The 15,990-nt window shown below is 47.9% G+C and overlaps 1 protein-coding gene across 2 annotated transcripts; it reads left to right on the forward strand.

Annotated features, from left to right (window-relative positions):
• Nucleotides 1-9,744: 9,744 nt before the first annotated feature.
• Nucleotides 9,745-14,522, forward strand: Coq10a (coenzyme Q10A). 2 transcript variants are annotated; one of them, XM_070043074.1, is made up of 5 exons: nt 9,745-10,231; nt 10,800-10,946; nt 11,977-12,169; nt 12,907-13,008; nt 13,778-14,522. In XM_070043074.1, exons 1-5 carry the CDS (start codon nt 10,107-10,109, stop codon nt 13,943-13,945), a joined length of 735 nt encoding a protein of 244 aa, XP_069899175.1. In that variant the 5' UTR covers nt 9,745-10,106; the 3' UTR covers nt 13,946-14,522. The 2 variants fall into 2 exon arrangements, with proteins under 2 accessions (XP_069899175.1, XP_069899182.1); XM_070043081.1 differs by lacking the exon at nt 9,745-10,231 and adding an exon at nt 10,306-10,392.
• Nucleotides 14,523-15,990: the final 1,468 nt, after the last annotated feature.

The raw sequence follows: 15,990 nt of genomic DNA on the forward strand, positions 1-15,990 counted from the left end.
GGCCGCAGCGCCCTCCGCCCCGCCCGTGCAGCGCGAGCGGTCCTGGCCACCCCAAGCTCCCGCGCTGGCTCCTCCGCTCCCCCAGCCGGCTGCGCGGCGCTCTCGGCTCTAGCCCGGCGGCCCGCAGGGTCCTCCGCAGCACCATAGCGGAAACTCAGGCCTTGCTCCCGCCGTATCCCCCAGTCCTCAGGACCGAACCGCCGGCCGGCCAGATCTCACCCAGCCCACAATGCTATAGCCAGGCTAACTCCTCCCGACAGCCTTCCACACCCTCCTACGCCCCCCACAGATTAGGAGAAACTAGGGGTGGGGGTGATCTGGAGTTCGTGCATGGCATTAGCCCCAGAGGGGGACAGCGTGGGATCTTCACTGGGGAGGACTTTAGTTGGGTAGAAAGGAATGGCAAAAGTGGTCCAAACTGCAGAGAGAGAACCGAACGATTCTTCTGCTTTAGGAACCCCCCACAAAGAGGTCAGGACAGGTGGTAGCTGGAAAAGGTCTCCAAGAAGGCCAACGAAAGGGACACTTCAACCCCCTAAATTACTCCATTGCCAGATTAAGGTGGTTAGGTGACAACACTTAAAAAGATTTAACAGAGCCTGTAATCCTACTTACTCTGGAGGCTAAGATCTGAGGATCCAGGTTCAAAGCCACAGGCATGATAGTCTGTGAGACTCTTATCTACAATTAACTACCAAAAAAAAAAAAAAAAAAAGTCCGAAGTGGAGCTGTGGCTCAAGTGATAGAACACTAACCTTGAGCCCAAAAGACCAGGAACAGCGCCCAGGTCCTGAGTTCAAGCCTGAGACCAGCGCGCGCGCGCGCGCGCACACACACACACACACACACACACACACACACACACACACACACACACACACACACACACACACACACACACACACACACACACACACACACACACACACACACACACAGAACTTCCTAAACAACAACAGTCCCCTTCCTCCATAAAAGAGGGAGGAGGGGAGGGTACATCTCCTCTTTTACTGGAGAGGTCAGATAGCAGTCAATCAGGAAACAACTGATTAGAGGACATCCCAACCCAGAAGGGGGAAAGCAGAAATCTGTAGATTGAATTCCTAAAAAGGATTTAATGGTGATCCTAGCTAACTGAGGATCACAGTTCGAAGCCAGCCCAGTAAGCAAAACCCATGAGACTCATCTTCAACTAACTATCAGAGAATTGGAAGTGGTGCTGTGGCTCAAGTGATAGAGCATCAGCCTTGAGCACCAAGAGGTACAGAGACAGAGCCCAGACCCTGAGTTCAAGCCTCACAACTGACAGAAAACAGAAAAACAAAAAAATGTTTCAAGGCTGGTATAATGATGTATGTTTGTTATCTCAGCACCCAGGATAACTGAAGAGGCAGAATTGTGAATCCATGGGCTATATAGTGAGACCTGGTCTCAAAAAAGAAGAGGTGAATGTGGCCTAATAGTAGAGTGCTTGCCTGGCATGCATGAAGCCCTGGTTTGATTCCTCAGCACCATATAAACAGAAAAATTCTCAAGTGGCACTGTGGTAGAGTACTAGCCTTGAGCAAAAGAAGCTAAGGGACAGTGCTCAGGCCCAGAGTTCAAGTCCCAGGACTGGCAAAAAAAAAAGAAAAAAGAAAGAAAGAAAGAGAGAGAGAGAGTAGATGTTGTAAGGAACACCCTAGGAAGGTGGGGCAGATTCCACCCTCCTCTTGGCTAAGTCTCTGCCCAGTGTCACCTAGGTAACTGGCACACCTGGCATCAGTCACCTCCCCCTCCTCCATCCCCTCCCCCATGCCTCCCACTGGCAGAGAAAGGGTCCCAGGCCTTGAGGTCACATCTGCATCTGATGTGGCCACACCTTCCCTCACTTGGCTTCACCTTTTCCCCACTGCCTTCCCTACTTAAATCCTGGCCCAACTTCAGCCCATCCTTTTTTCTAGCCATATCTCCACCATGCCTGAATGCCGCTGAGCTCTGGTGGCTCACGCCTGTAAACCTAGCTACTCAGGAGGCTATGAGGATTGTGGTTCCCAGCCAGCCCTGGCAAGAAAGTCCTTGTGAAATCCTTATCTTCAAAAACCAGAAGTAGAGCTCTGACTCCACTTCTAGCCTTGAGCAAAATTGTTCAGGCTCACTGCCCAGGCCCCAAGTTCAAGCTCCAGGACAGACAAAAAGTAGAGGTGGTTTGGGGCTGGGAAGGTGGCTCAGTGGTAGAGCGCTTGCCTTGCATGCCTGAGGCCCTGGGTTCGATTCCTCAGCACCACATAAGCAAAAAGAAAAAAGCCAGAAGTGGCACTGTGGCTCAAGTGGTAGAGCTTCTAGCCTTGAGCTGAAGAGCTGAGGGACAGCGCCCAGGCCCAGAGTTCAGGCCCCATGACCAGACCCCCCCCCCAAAAAAAGTAGAGGTGGCTGCACCCAAACCTTGAGCTTAAAAATGAAGAAGAAGAAGAAGAAGAAGAAGAAGAAGAAGGAGAAGGAGGAGGAGAAGGAGGAGAAGGAGGAGAAGGAGGAGGAGAAGGAGGAGAAGGAGGAGGAGAAAGAGGAGAAGGAGAAGAAGAAGCAGAAGAAGCAGAAGAAGCAGCAGCAGCTGGGCGCCTGTAATCCTAGCTACTCAGGAGGTTGAGATCTGAGGATCACAATTCAAAGCCAGCCGAGGCAGGAAAGTCCATGAAACTCTTATCGCCAATAAACCACTAGAAAACCGGAAGTGGTGCTGTGGCTCAAGCGGTAGAGTGTTTGCCTTGAGCTAAAGAGGACAGGGACAGCGCCCAAGCCCAGAGTTCAAGCCCCACAACCGACTCCCCCTCCAAAAAAATTTTTTTAAATAGTAGGAGTGGGAACAAGTGGATCCTTCAAAGAGAATACATTAAGGAAAGAGTGTAGCACAAGTAGATCCTTGTCTTCAATGTCTGGGGCAGAGGGGTGGGGGGGAGTGATTACTGGGACTTGAACTTAGGGCCTAGATGCTGTCGCTTTTCTGCTCATTCTACTACTTGAGCTACAACTTTACTTTTGGTTCTTTGGTGATTATTGGAGATAAGAATCTCACAAATTTTTATACCTTGGCTAGCTTGGAACCTAAATCCTCAGATCTCACAGCTATGAGTCATCTACTATTTGTTTGGAATTTTTTGTTTATTTGCCTTGGTATATTTAAGTCAGATTTCACTAGGTAGGCTGTGTTGCTGCAGTGCTAAAATTTAATCTCTGGATCTTGTATTTGTAAGGTAAGTACTCTATTACTGAGCCACACCCCCAGCCAGGATTAAAAATAATAAGCTGGGCATCAGTGGCTCAGGACTGTAAACCTAGCTACTCAGGAGGCTAAGATCTGAGGATTGCGGTTCAAAGCCAGGAGAGTAGGTGAAACTCTTTAATGTCCAATTAACCACCAGAAAACTGGAAGTGGCACTGTAGCTTAAGTGGTAGAGGGCTAGCCTTGAGCAGAAGAGCTCAGAGGCAATGCCCAGGTCCAGAGTTCAAGACCCATGACCGACAAAACAAACAAACAAAAAAGCTTTCTTTTTTGAATTCAGTTCCTGGGTGCTGTGTCTTAGTTTATTTTGTTTTGTTTACCAGTCCTGAGGCTTGAATTCAGGGAAAAAGCATTGTCCCTGAGCTTCTCTTGTTCGAGGCTAGCACTCTACCACTTGAGCCACAGTACCACTGCTGGCTTTTCTGTGTGTATATATGGTACTTAGGGCTTCATGCATGCCAGACAAGCACCCTACCACTAAGCCACTTTCCCAGCCTTGTGTCTTAGCTTTTTTTGCCTAAAGCTGGGGCTCTACCACTTTACCTACACCTTCTGACTTTCCTGCCCAGGTAGGCAGATAGGCTGATAGGCTGATAGGCTGGCTGGCTTTTAAACCATGATCCTCAAATTTCAGCCTCTTGAGTAGCTAGGTTTATAGGCAGGAGCCAGTGGCACTTGAAAATTTTAACTTTCTGATGGTAACTGTATACCTTGCATTGTTTTTAGTTCTAGTCTTCAAAACATGGGAAGATGCATATTTCTTTTTCTTTCTTTCTTTTGTCGGTCATGGGCCTGAACTCAGGGCTTGGCCGCTGTCCCTCAGCTCTTCAGCTCAAGGCTAGCGCTCTACCACTTGAGCCACAGTGCCACTTCTGGCTTTTTCTGCTTATGTGACGCTAAGGAATTGAACCCAGGGCCATATGCATGCAAGGCAAGTACTCTACCACTGAGTCACCTTCCCAGCCCTGGAAGAAGCATTTTTGATGATGGGTGAAGAGAAAAAGAGGCTGAAATAGAAACTGAAGATAGCTGAGGGTCAGATAGGTAAGGGTGTTGGGACATACTCACTTAGCTATTGGGTATGATGGTCCTTCCAAGGGCTAAGCTAGGATACCATGCAGCGAAGGGGAGGAAGGGAATACATGGTCTCTACTGCCCAAAATAGCTTTTGTAACCTGAGGAATTGGAGTCAGGGGTTGATCTTGGATCACGTGCCTGGGTCTGGCACAAGGGTGAAGGTGAAGAGAAATTGCCAGCTTGGCTTTCTGGTAGCTGGAAGTAGGAGGAAGGGCTAAAAGAGTTATTTTTAATATTATCCAGAGCAAGAAAGAGGATTTCCCAGTAATGAAAAAAAGAGGATGATGTAGGTAACATTTCTGAAGCTTGGGTGACACACAAGGTACAACACACACAGTGAGAGGAGGACAAAATTGGCAATACAGCCTTGGCTTCAACTACTCACTTAATATTTGGGTAATCCTAGAAGAATGCCTGCTGTCATTTAAACTTTGTTTTGTCAGTTATGGGGCTTGAACTCAAGGACTGGGCATTGTCCCTGAGCTCTTGTGTTCAAGGCTCATGCTCTACCACTTTGTGCCAAAGCACCACTTCTACTTTTCTGGAGGTTAATGAGAGATAAGAATCTCACGAACTTTTCTGCCTGGGCTGGCTTTGAACCATGATCCTCAAATCTCAGCCTCCTGAGTAGCTAGGGTTACTGGTATGAGTCATCTGCATCTGCTAAACTTTGTTTTTTATGCTTCTAACAAAGCTGAAGATTATATGTCCAGCCTTTATGCTACAGTGATTGGAAAGTAGGAACTTAAAAGAGTGATGTGCTGGGTGCTGTTGGTGGATCATGCCTGTAACCCAAGCTACTCAGGAGGCTGAGCTCTGAGGACCACGGTTTGAAGCCAGCCCAAGCAGAATAGTCTCCGTGAGATTCATCTCCAATTAACCACTCAACTACAGGAAGTGGGGCTGGGAAGGTGGCTCAGTGGTAGAGCACTTGCCTTGCATGCCTGAGGCCCTGGGTTCAATTCCTCAGCACCACATAAGCAAAAAGAAAAAAGCCGGAAGTGGTGCTGTGGCTCAAGTGGTAGAGCGCTAGCCTTGAGGTGAAGAGCTGAGGGAAAGCGTTCAGGCCTCACGACTGCCCCCCCAAAAAAAAAACAGGAAGTGGCTATGGTTCAAATGGTAGAGTGTTAGCCTTGAGCACAAAGAGGCTCAGGGACAGTGCCAGGCCAAAATTCAAGCTCCAACAATGGACAAAAAAAGTGATGGTGTCTGTTTCTGAGTTTATTACTTAGTAGGACATACATATTACAAGAGGAAACAAACAGTATAGGATTCATACTTGTTTACATTGAACTATGAATTCAGAGTAAGGTTGAAGGATAGGTTTATTCCTGAGGGAAGTGTGTTTTGTGTTAGTACTTGAAGGACATTATTGATGTAGAACGGTAGGGGCCTGGCAGGAAATTGGTCATTTCAGATACAGGGAATGAAGTAGAAAAGGTTTAAATGGCAGTAATTAGTTAATCTAATTAGTGGGGGGCTAGCAAGCAAATTGGCTCGGCAGGCCTATTGGGCCTTGGGGATTGTGTAGCCATTAACTCGGTGAATGTAGAGTGCTAATGGTGTCACAGTTCAATCATGTATCCCAGTTCATTTCTGTCTTTACCCAACCAGAGCCCTGTTCCACACTCCAAGCAGCTATCTTGCATGCGCAAACCCTCAGTCAGAGGAGGTGGCACTGGACATGAAAGTGAGGTTGCAAAGAATAAACTGTCCTTTAAGGTCATATTCTTTTTTTTTTTTTTTTTTTGTCGGTCGTGGGGCTTGAACTCTGGGCCTGGGCGCTGTCCCTCAGCTCTTCAGCTCAAAGCGAGCGCTCTACCACTTGAGCTACAGCGCCACTTCCGGTTTTCTGGTGGTTTATTGGAGATAGGAGTCTCACGGTCTCTCCTGCCCGGGCTGGCTTTGAACCGCGATCCTCAGATCTCAGCCTCCTGAGTAGCTAGGATTACAGGCGTGAGCCACCAGCGCCCGGCTCAAGGTCATATTCTTATCTGAGGGTGGCTCCAGATTACCGTCTTTGAACTGGAAAAAGATCTGTACATGGTAATGGGGGGAGGGGAGTAAGGACATAACAGACCTTCCCTCCAGTGCTAAGGGGGTAATATGTTAGGAGAGTAAGATTATTATTCTCTGACTTGAGGTTTTCTATCCCTTGGTGGGTGGAAGAAAAGAGATAAAAGATGACAAAATATATTTATTTACACACATATATTTATTCACACACATATATTTATGCATTTATTTATTGTACTGGGTGTTGAACCCAGGGCCTCATGCATGTAAGGCAGGCACTCTACTATTTTGTTGTTATTCTTGGCCATGGGACTTGAACTCAGGCCCTGGACACTTTCCCTGAGCTCTTTTGCTCAAGGTTAGCATTCTACCAGTGCCACTTCCAGTTAATTAAAGGTAAGTCTCACAGACTTTCTTGCTTCGGCTAGCTTTGAACTGAGATTCTCAAATCTCAGCCTCCCAAGTAGCTAGGATTGCTTGGTGTGAGCCACTAGCACCCAGCACTCTATTATTAAGCACACCCCTAGTCCAATAATGGTTGAACTAGTAGTACTAAGTGCTATGGAGGAAGTAAAGATTGGTTTGTTTTTGTGCTTGTACTCTCACTTGGCTTTTATGCTCAAGCTGGTATTCCACCACTAGAGCCACTTCCAGCTTTTGGCTGGCTAATTGGAGATAAGAGCTGGAGATTTTTCTGCCTGGACTGGCTTTGAGCCTACATCCTTATAGCTCAGATTTCTGAGTAGCTAGGCTTACAGGCATGAGCCACCAGTGCCTGGCTCCATCTGTCTTAAGATGTCCTTCTTCTACTCTACCATGGAAGACTTTTGATTGCTCTTGCACCCAACTAAATCCAGTCTCTTTCTAATTGCTTATTTTTCTTCCCTTCTTTTGTCTTTTTTTTTTTTTTTTTGCCAACCCTGGGGCTTGAACTCAGGGCCTGAGCACTGTCTCTGAGCCTCTCTGTGCTCAAGTCTAGCATTCTACCACTTGAGCCACAGCACCACTTCTGGCTTTTTCTGCTTATGTAGTACTGAGGAATCAAACTCAGGCAAGTACTCTACCACTAAGCCACATTCCCAGCCAATCTTTGCCACTTTTATCAAAAGCAATTATTCTCTTTTTGTGTATATGTTGACTGTGGGGCCTGAACTCTGGGCCTGAGCACTGTCCCCCAGTTCTTCAGCTCAAGACTAGCGCTCTACCACTTGAGCCAGAGCATCATTCTGGTTTTCTGGTGGTTAATTGGAGATAAGAGTCTCATGGAGGGCTGGGAAGGTGGCTCAGTGGTAGAGCGCTTGCCTTGCATGCTCAAGGCCCTAGGTTCGATTCCTCAGCACCACATAAGCAAAATGAAAAAAAGTCGGAAGTGGCGCTGTGGCTCAAGTGGTAGAGTGATAGCCTTGAGCTGAAGAGCTGAGGGACAGCGACCAGGCCCAGAGTTCAGGCCCCACGACCAAACAAAAAAAAAAAAAAAAAAAGAGTCTCATGGACTTTCCTGCCTGGGCTGGCTTTGAACTCTGATCCTCAGATCTCAGCCTCCTGAGTAGCTAGAATTACAGGCATGAGCCACCAGCACCTGGCTCTCTTTTCTTTGGTGGTAGTGGATTTTAACTCAGGGCTAGACCAGGTACTCTACCACTTAAGCCACACTTTCAGCCTCCTGAGTAGTTAAGATTACACGCGTGAGCCCCACCCTTTTTTCCATAAATTATTATTATTATTATTGGTGGTAGTGGTGGTGGTGGTGGTCATGGGGCTTGAACTCTGGGCTTAGGTGCTGTACCTGCACTCTTCAGCTCAAGGCTAGCGTTCTGCCACGTGAGCCATAGTGCCACTTCCGGTTTTCTGGGTGGTTAATTGGAGAGAAGAATCTCACAGACTTTCCTGCCTGGGCTGGCTTTGAACACAATCATTAGATCTCAGCCTCCTGAGTAGCTAGGATTACAGACATGAGCCACAGGTGTCCAGCTATTATAGGTAAACTTTTTTTTCTTTTTGGTTAGTTGTGGGGCTTGAATTCTGAGGCTGGGTGCTGTCCCTTAGCTCTTCAGCTCAAGGTCAGCACTCTATCAACTGAGCCACAGCGCCATTTCCAATAAACTTTATTGCCAGTCCTGGGGATTGAACTCAGGACCTGGGCACTGTCCCTGAGCTTCTTTTGCTCAAGGCTAGCACTCTACCACTTAAGCCACAGCGTCACTTCTAGCTTTTTCTGTTTATGCGGTACCGAGGAACCGAATCCAGGGTTTCACGCATGCCAAGCAACAGTCTACTACTAAACCACATTCCCAGCCCAAACTTTTTTTCATTTCATATTTTATATAGATGCAAGGGAAGCCAGGCACTGGTGACTCACACCTGTAATCCTAGCTCCTTAGGAGGCTGAGATCTGAGGATTATGGTTCAAAGCCAGCCCTTATAGGATAAAGTCCGTGAGACTGTTCTCCAATTAGCCACCAGAAAACCGGAAGTGGTGCTATGCCTCAAGTGGCAGAGTGCTATCTTTGAGCTGAAGAGCTCAGGGACAGCACCCCTGCCCAGAGTTCAAGACTCAGGATCGACAAAACAAACAAATAAACAAACCCCAAAACAAAAAACAAACAAACAAGGAAGGTTTACGTGCACAAATCCATTTCTAAGTACAATGTTTCTTGGTCCTTATGACCACTCTGTCATTCTCCTTTCTCAAACCTGGCTGATCAAGTTACCTTGTCCTATTTTCACACATGTGTATAAAGTACATACATTTTTATTAAAAGAGAAAATCACGTCACTCTGGAGTCACAAATTCAAGGTCAGCTTAGGTGACTGGGTGAGACCTTATGTCCAAAAAACAAACAAGAAGACAAAACAAGCTAGGTGCTGGTGGCTTTCACCAGTAATCCTACTAGGGAGGCTGAGATCTGAGAATCCCATTCGAATCCAGCCCCGGAGCAGGAAAAGTCCTTGAGAAGCTGATCTCCAATTAACCCCCAGAGAACAGGAAGTAGATCTGCAGCTCAAAGTGGTGGAGCACTAGCCCTGAACAGAAAAGCTCGGAGGCAGTGCCCAGGTCTCGAGTTCAAGTTCCATGCTGGGCAGGAGGGGGGGGGGTAAATGAAGTCAAACAAACACAAAACAACCTATAGACAGATACACACACACGCACGCACACACGTGTACGTTCTCTCTACTCAATTTAAGGCCACAGCTTGGCCTGGTTAACGTCCTTTCCCAAAGGTAAAGCACAGCAGACACAGAGAGGAACCGGAGTTCTAACCATAAAGGCAGAAGAAGCTGATAAAGGCTCGGAGAGGCGGCCGGAAAACCCACGGACGCCCGGCGTGGACACGCCCACGAAGTCGCCAGGGTGTCTACGCACCAGGTCCTGTGACCACACACTTGGCTAGGTCGTTTCTGCCCAGCGACCTCGTTTCCCCAGAAGCCGTCCCCGCAGCTTCGCCTACGCACCCCAAGCGCCCTTTCTCTCGCGGGCTGCGAAAGGAACTACATCTCCCGGCAGGCAGCGTCGTCCCTCCTTCCTCCCTGTCCAGGTTCCAGGCCCTGGCAACCGCGTGACGTTGAGGGTACCCGGAGCTGCGGTCACCGCTTCAGTTCTGGTGGACCTAGCCGCCTGGGCGGGAGCCGGGCGACAGCAGTCGTAACAACTCCGGGGCGCGGAATCTACCCCGCGGCCCTCGCCCTAACACCGGTGCGCAGGCCGGAGGGCGCGAGCCAGCCGCAGCCTCAGGGCCCAGGGAGGGTCGCGCGCATGGCCTCCGCGGGCGCGCGGCGGCTCCCAGCCGGGACGTGCACAGCCGCCCGGGGCTGTTGCGGCCTCACGCTCCGCTCTAGCGCGCTCTCGGCCCCGCCCCCCGGCCCTCCGCGACCAATGAGGTGAGAGCGAGGCGCCGGGCGTCCGCGCCGCGGGGCAGGGGTCGCCTGGCGCCCCCGGAGTTCCACGGTGGGGGGTGGCGGCCCTAGGTGGCTGGCAGCGGCGGTGTCTTGGGAGCTAGCGTAGAGCTTTGGAGAATGCTTTTACAAGTTGTACCCTCGGGGTACGGTGCCACCCCACCTCTTGTCCCTTGTTGGAGATGTGCTGTTAACTGGGCTGGAGGGGCTGGGAGACTCTGTGTGTGTGTGTGTGTGTATGTGTGTGTGTGTGTGTGTGTTCCTTGACAGCTTTTGCTTTGAGCAAAATAGCCCAAAAGCCACAGTGCCTTTGCACGCTCCCGTTTTTTCCAGCCCCACCCCTGGCCCTGTCCTTAGCTGCCCTCGACCTTTTGCACTCGTGACTGCCTGGCCAGGGAGCTGGGAGAGCCGCAGCAGGTGCTGGAGGGGAAAAGCTTGTCTGGACGACCTTCCTCTGGGATGAACCCTTCTTCCCTTGCATCTGGAAATGATCGGCTGCAAAAAGAGAAAAAAAAAAATCGTGACGTTGCCTTTCCTTTGCTTTTGGCCTTAGGTTTCTGATTTCCTGCAGCCTCTTCTTGCCCCGGGCTGCCCAGGTCTTGGCAGCTGAGGCTGGCCTACCTCCTTGTCGTTCCTTCATGGGTTTTGCAGCCCCTTTCACCAACAAGCGCAAGGCTTACTCAGAGCGGAGGATTATGGGGTGAGCATCCTCTTCTTCCCCTCCACTTAACCATGTCTAGGTACAGTGTAAGGGCACAGATGATTAAGATTCATACTTGGGACTTTTTTTTCCCTATCTTCTGCCACCTTCTTCTTGGTTACTGTATTTTAGGCGAAATAAATCTAGGCTTGGACTATAGCAAAGGTATGTGTTAACCCAACAGAGTAGGTGATGATGATAGTTCCTGCCCATAATACAGGCAAGCAGGATTGTGTTCAAGGACAGCCTGGACTACATAGCAACTCCCTATCTCAAAAAACAAACACAAGGGCTGGGAAGGTGGCTCAGTGGTAGAGTGCTTGCCTTGCATGCACGAGGCCCTGGGTTCGATTCCTCAGCACCACATAAGCAAAAAGAAAAAAGCCGGAAGTGGAGCTGTGGCTCAAGTAGTAGAGCGCTAGCCTTGAGCTGAAGAGCTGAGGGACAGCGCTCAGGCCCAGAGTTCAGGCCCCACCACCGGACCAAAAAAAAACAAAAAAAAACCCCACAACCCCCCTCCCCCCAAAAAAACAAAAAACGCAACAACAAAAACAGAAACAGGGTATTACTTCTCTGATGATCCTTTCAAACATTTTATAAACACAATGGAATAATATCTTATTGATCAATTTGTTATGTGCTAGCAGCAAGGCTGCCTAGGTATTTTACATAAATTTCCCTCATTCCTTACAACAAACCTATGAACCAGGTATTGTTAGCTCCATTTCATAGGTAAGAGTAGAGGCACAGGTTTTACCTAGGTTTACAGTTAGTTGTAGAGCTAGGATCTGATCCTGTGTGATAGCCAATAAGAAACTCCTCTAGAAGTCTCTCTTGTGTTAAAAATAATGTGAAATTTGCAAACCTTAAAACAGTTTAACACCAGAGACATGTAAGTTTGCATTTGGCAAATCTTTAGTTCCTAAAGTTGTGTGGTTAGCTGGCAAAGGCAGGTGTTGAGGACCAGTGACAAATAGGAATCTGACCCAGCTGGCAGTTCCTTGGCCTCTCTGTGATCCTTTTCCCCTAGGTTCTCAATGCAGGAGATGTATGAGGTCGTGTCCAATGTCCAGGAGTATCGAGAGTTTGTGCCATGGTGTAAGAAGTCTCTGGTGGTATCTAGCCGTAAGGGTCACCTGAAAGCCCAGTTGGAAGTCGGCTTCCCACCTGTCTTGGAGCGCTATACCTCTGCAGTTTCTATGGTCAAACCTCACATGGTCAAGGTGAGGCCTGTTTGGGACAGGATATTTTTTGTCCTCCTTAGCAATTCACATTTAAGGGCTTTTTTTTTTCGGTGGGGGGAGGGGCATTTCTTAAAATTATTTTATCTCAGATTATTTACCTAATAAATGGGCACCTGTGGCTTATACCTGTAATCCTAGTTTTGAGGAGACTGAGATAGATCTGAGGATTGCAGTTCAAAGCTAGTCCAGGCAGGAAAAGTCCGTAGGACTCTTTTTATTTGCCAGTTCTAGGGCTTCAACTCAGAGCCTGGACACTGTCCCCGAGTTTTTTTTGCTCAAGGCTAGCACTCTACCATTTGAGCCACAGTGCCACTTCTGGCTTTTTCTGTTTATGTGATACTGAGGAATCAAACCCAGGGTTTCATGCATGCTAGGCAAGCACTGTGCCGATAAGCCATATTCCCAGCCCTCCATGAGACTCTCACCTTCAGTAAACTACTCACAAAAGGTCAGAAGTGGCACTGGAGCTCAAGTGGTAGAACACTAGCCTTGAGCACAAAGAGGCTCAAGGACAGTGCCCAGGCCCAGGACTGGTAAAAGAATAAATTTTAAAAAATCAGAGGGGAAGGAAGGGAAACAACTTTATTTTTATGGTATGGGGGATCCAACCCAGGGCCTCACACAAAGCCAAGTGAGTGCTCCATGAAGCTATATCCTAACCCTTTCTTTTCCACCTCCTATACTAAGTAACTAGCTAGCTGATTGTCTTATTCTAGGCTGTTTGCACTGATGGCAAGCTCTTCAACCATTTAGAGACTATTTGGCGATTCCGCCCTGGTATTCCTGCCTACCCCCGAACCTGCACTGTGGACTTTTCGGTGAGTCAAGCAGCTTTGTAGATCTAGGATTAAATATGAGGGAAGAGCTGTCAGTGTGGAATTCTTTAGCACCAAACTTTTTATTTTTTTGGTCAGTTGTGGGGCTTGAACTCCGGGCCTGAGTGCTGTCCCTCAGCTCTTCAGCTAAAGGCTAGCTAGCGCTCTACCACTTGAGCCACAGCACCACTTCTGGTTTTCTGGTGGTTAATTGGAGAGTCTCATGGACTTTCCTGCCTGGGGTGGCTTTGAACCACGATCCTCAGATCTCAGCCTCCTAAGTAGCTAGGATTATAGATGAGCCAACAACGTCCTGCTAGCAACGAACATCTTTTTTTGTCGGTCATGGGCTTCAAATCTGGGTCTGGGTGCTGTCCCTAAACTCTTCAGCTCAAGCTTAGCACTCTACCACTTGAGCTACAGCACCACTTCCAGTTTTCTGGGTTTATTGGAGATAAGAGTCTCCAGACTTTCCTGCCTGGTCTGGCTTTGAACTGCAATCCTCAGATCTCAGCCTCCTGAGTAGCTAGGATTACAGGCATGAGCCACCAGCACCTGGCACCAAACATCTCTTAAATCAAGTTTTCAGATGGCTGGGTTTGTATGGAACTTTTACTCTGCCCAGTCCTAAACTGGTGCTCGTGAAGGAGTCTAAAACAGGAGTGGGGGGATAGAGAGTAAAGACACTATGGATCAGTACCTTCCCATTCAGCCAGGGACTACTGAACATGGTTTTCAAGAGGCTCTGACAATATTTCTTACACATTCCCAGATTACCTTTGAATTTCGTTCTCTGCTGCACTCCCAGCTGGCCACCATGTTTTTTGATGAGGTTGTCAAACAGAATGTTGCTGCCTTCGAACGCCGGGCGGCCACAAAGTTTGGTCCAGAAACAGTCATCCCCCGTGAACTGATGTTCCATGAGGTGCACCAGACTTGAGGCAAAGGATTGCTCATCTAGCCTCCCTTCTATTTCCCCTTCCTATGCAATTATTTATTTTGTTTGGCTCCAACTTTGAGAGGGACCTATGTTCATAGTACCATTTCTCCTCTCAGTTTTATAAAAAGTGGACTCTATGCTGGCTGAAAATGTTGTGGAAAAGGCAGGTGATATGCAAGTAAGACATGAATAGAAAAGGTCAGGGTTTTCTTTAAAGTTCAGCCTTTTCACATTCAATTAGAACCAGGTCTTTTGTCACTGAGCCCTGTCAGGGCGCTTTATAAATATCTGACCAAGGGAAGAAAGTTAACTTCTTGAAGGCTTAAACAGAGCTTTCTCTGGTTCAGAGGTTTTGGGTGGTAACTTTTGTTTTACCTTAGATTCCTCAGGAGACAAGGCAGCCTGCTTCAGTTTGAGTATTTCCATGCTGTCTGTCTAGTAGAGACAGCAGCTCTCCTCATAAGTGCCACATGGTGGAAAAAGTACTGAACAGAATTGTCTGAACTAATGGTTTGCACCTTATTCTTCCACATGACTTGAGTTTTTATAAAATCTCAATAAACTGTGACAGTGTGAATTTGTCTTTTTTTGTATTATTTCTTTTGGGGAGGGGGCTAATGTACGTATAGTTAAGTAGAAGAAAGCCATTGCTTCCTTTCCCAGGGGAGTTAAAGTGTAAAAAAGCTTCTTGGACATAGTGTCCCTGCTAACTATAGTAGCACATTCTACATTCCAGGACCTAGTACCCACCCACTTGCCTATTTATAGCCATTACAGAAGGTCATTTACAGCGTGTCAGGACAGAAACATATGGTTTCAGACCAGAGGTCTGATGCCCTTGTAGCTGATGCCTGAGGACCACCCCTTCTTATGTGGGGTACTCTTTAGTGAAAGCTGCAAATAAAAGTTGGTACCTGCCAGGCGCCAATGGCTCATGCCTGTAATCCTAGCTACTCAGGAGGCTGAGATCTGAGAATTGCGATTCAAAGCCAGCCTGGGCAGGAAAGTCCATGAGACTCTTTTTTGTTGTTGTTAGTCATAGGGCCTGAACTCTGGGCCTGGGCGCTGTCCCTCAGCGATTCAGCTCAAGGTGAGTGGTCTATCAATTGAGCCACAGCATCACTTCTGATTAAATTTATTTATTTATTGCCAGTCCTGAGGATTGAACTCAGGACCTGGACACTGTTCCTGAGCTTCTTTTGCTCAAGGTTAGCACTCTACCTCTTGAGCCATAGCACAACTCCTGGCTTTTACTGCTTATATGGTGCTGAGGAATCGAACGCAGGGCCTCATGCATGCAAGGCAAGCACTCTACCACTGAGCCACCTTCCCAGCTCCCTCATGAGATTCTTATCTCCAATTAACCACCAGAAAACCAGAAGTGGTGCTGTGGCTCAAGTGGTAGAGTGCTCACCTTGTGTTTGAAGAGGTCAGGGATGGTACTTAGGCCCAAAGTTAAAACCCCAAGACCAAAATAAATAAATAAATAAAAATAAACAGGTGCTGGGAAGGTGGCTCAGTGGTAGAGCGCTTGCCTTGCATGAATGAGATACTGGGTTCGATTCCTCAGCACCACATAAGCAGAAAAAGCCGGAAGTAGGACTGAGGCTTAAGTGGTATAGCGGTAGCCTTGAGCTGAAGAGCTGAGGGACAGTGTCCAGGCCCAGAGTTCAGGCCCCACGACCAGAAAAAAATAAATAAATAAAATAAAAAATAAACAAACAGGTACCTAATGACAACTAGAGCCCTCTAGTGTTCAGGTCCTGAGCTAGTAGTCTTAGTCCAATTTGTCCTTGCTATAATTTGTTCCTTTCACCCAGTGGGCTAGACCAGTTCTTAGATGAGTCACATAAGCAGCTGTGATGTCTCAGCCACAGTCCTTGAGTGTTCTACTTTACTATGAAACTAGGAAGGAAGGATGGAGGCTAAAGGTAAAGGACTTCCTAACCTTGACGAAGAAGCCTCCTTTGGAAATCTCACAGGGAGCTTTTCCTCTGATGCACAGAATAACTTATAACCCACTAAGTTCAGGACCTGGTTTTTCA

This window comes from Dipodomys merriami, unplaced genomic scaffold, assembly GCF_024711535.1.
Source record: "Dipodomys merriami isolate MVZ:Mamm:240054 unplaced genomic scaffold, mDipMer1.0.p SCAF_10, whole genome shotgun sequence".
In the NCBI taxonomy this organism is placed as follows: Eukaryota; Metazoa; Chordata; class Mammalia; order Rodentia; family Heteromyidae; genus Dipodomys; species Dipodomys merriami.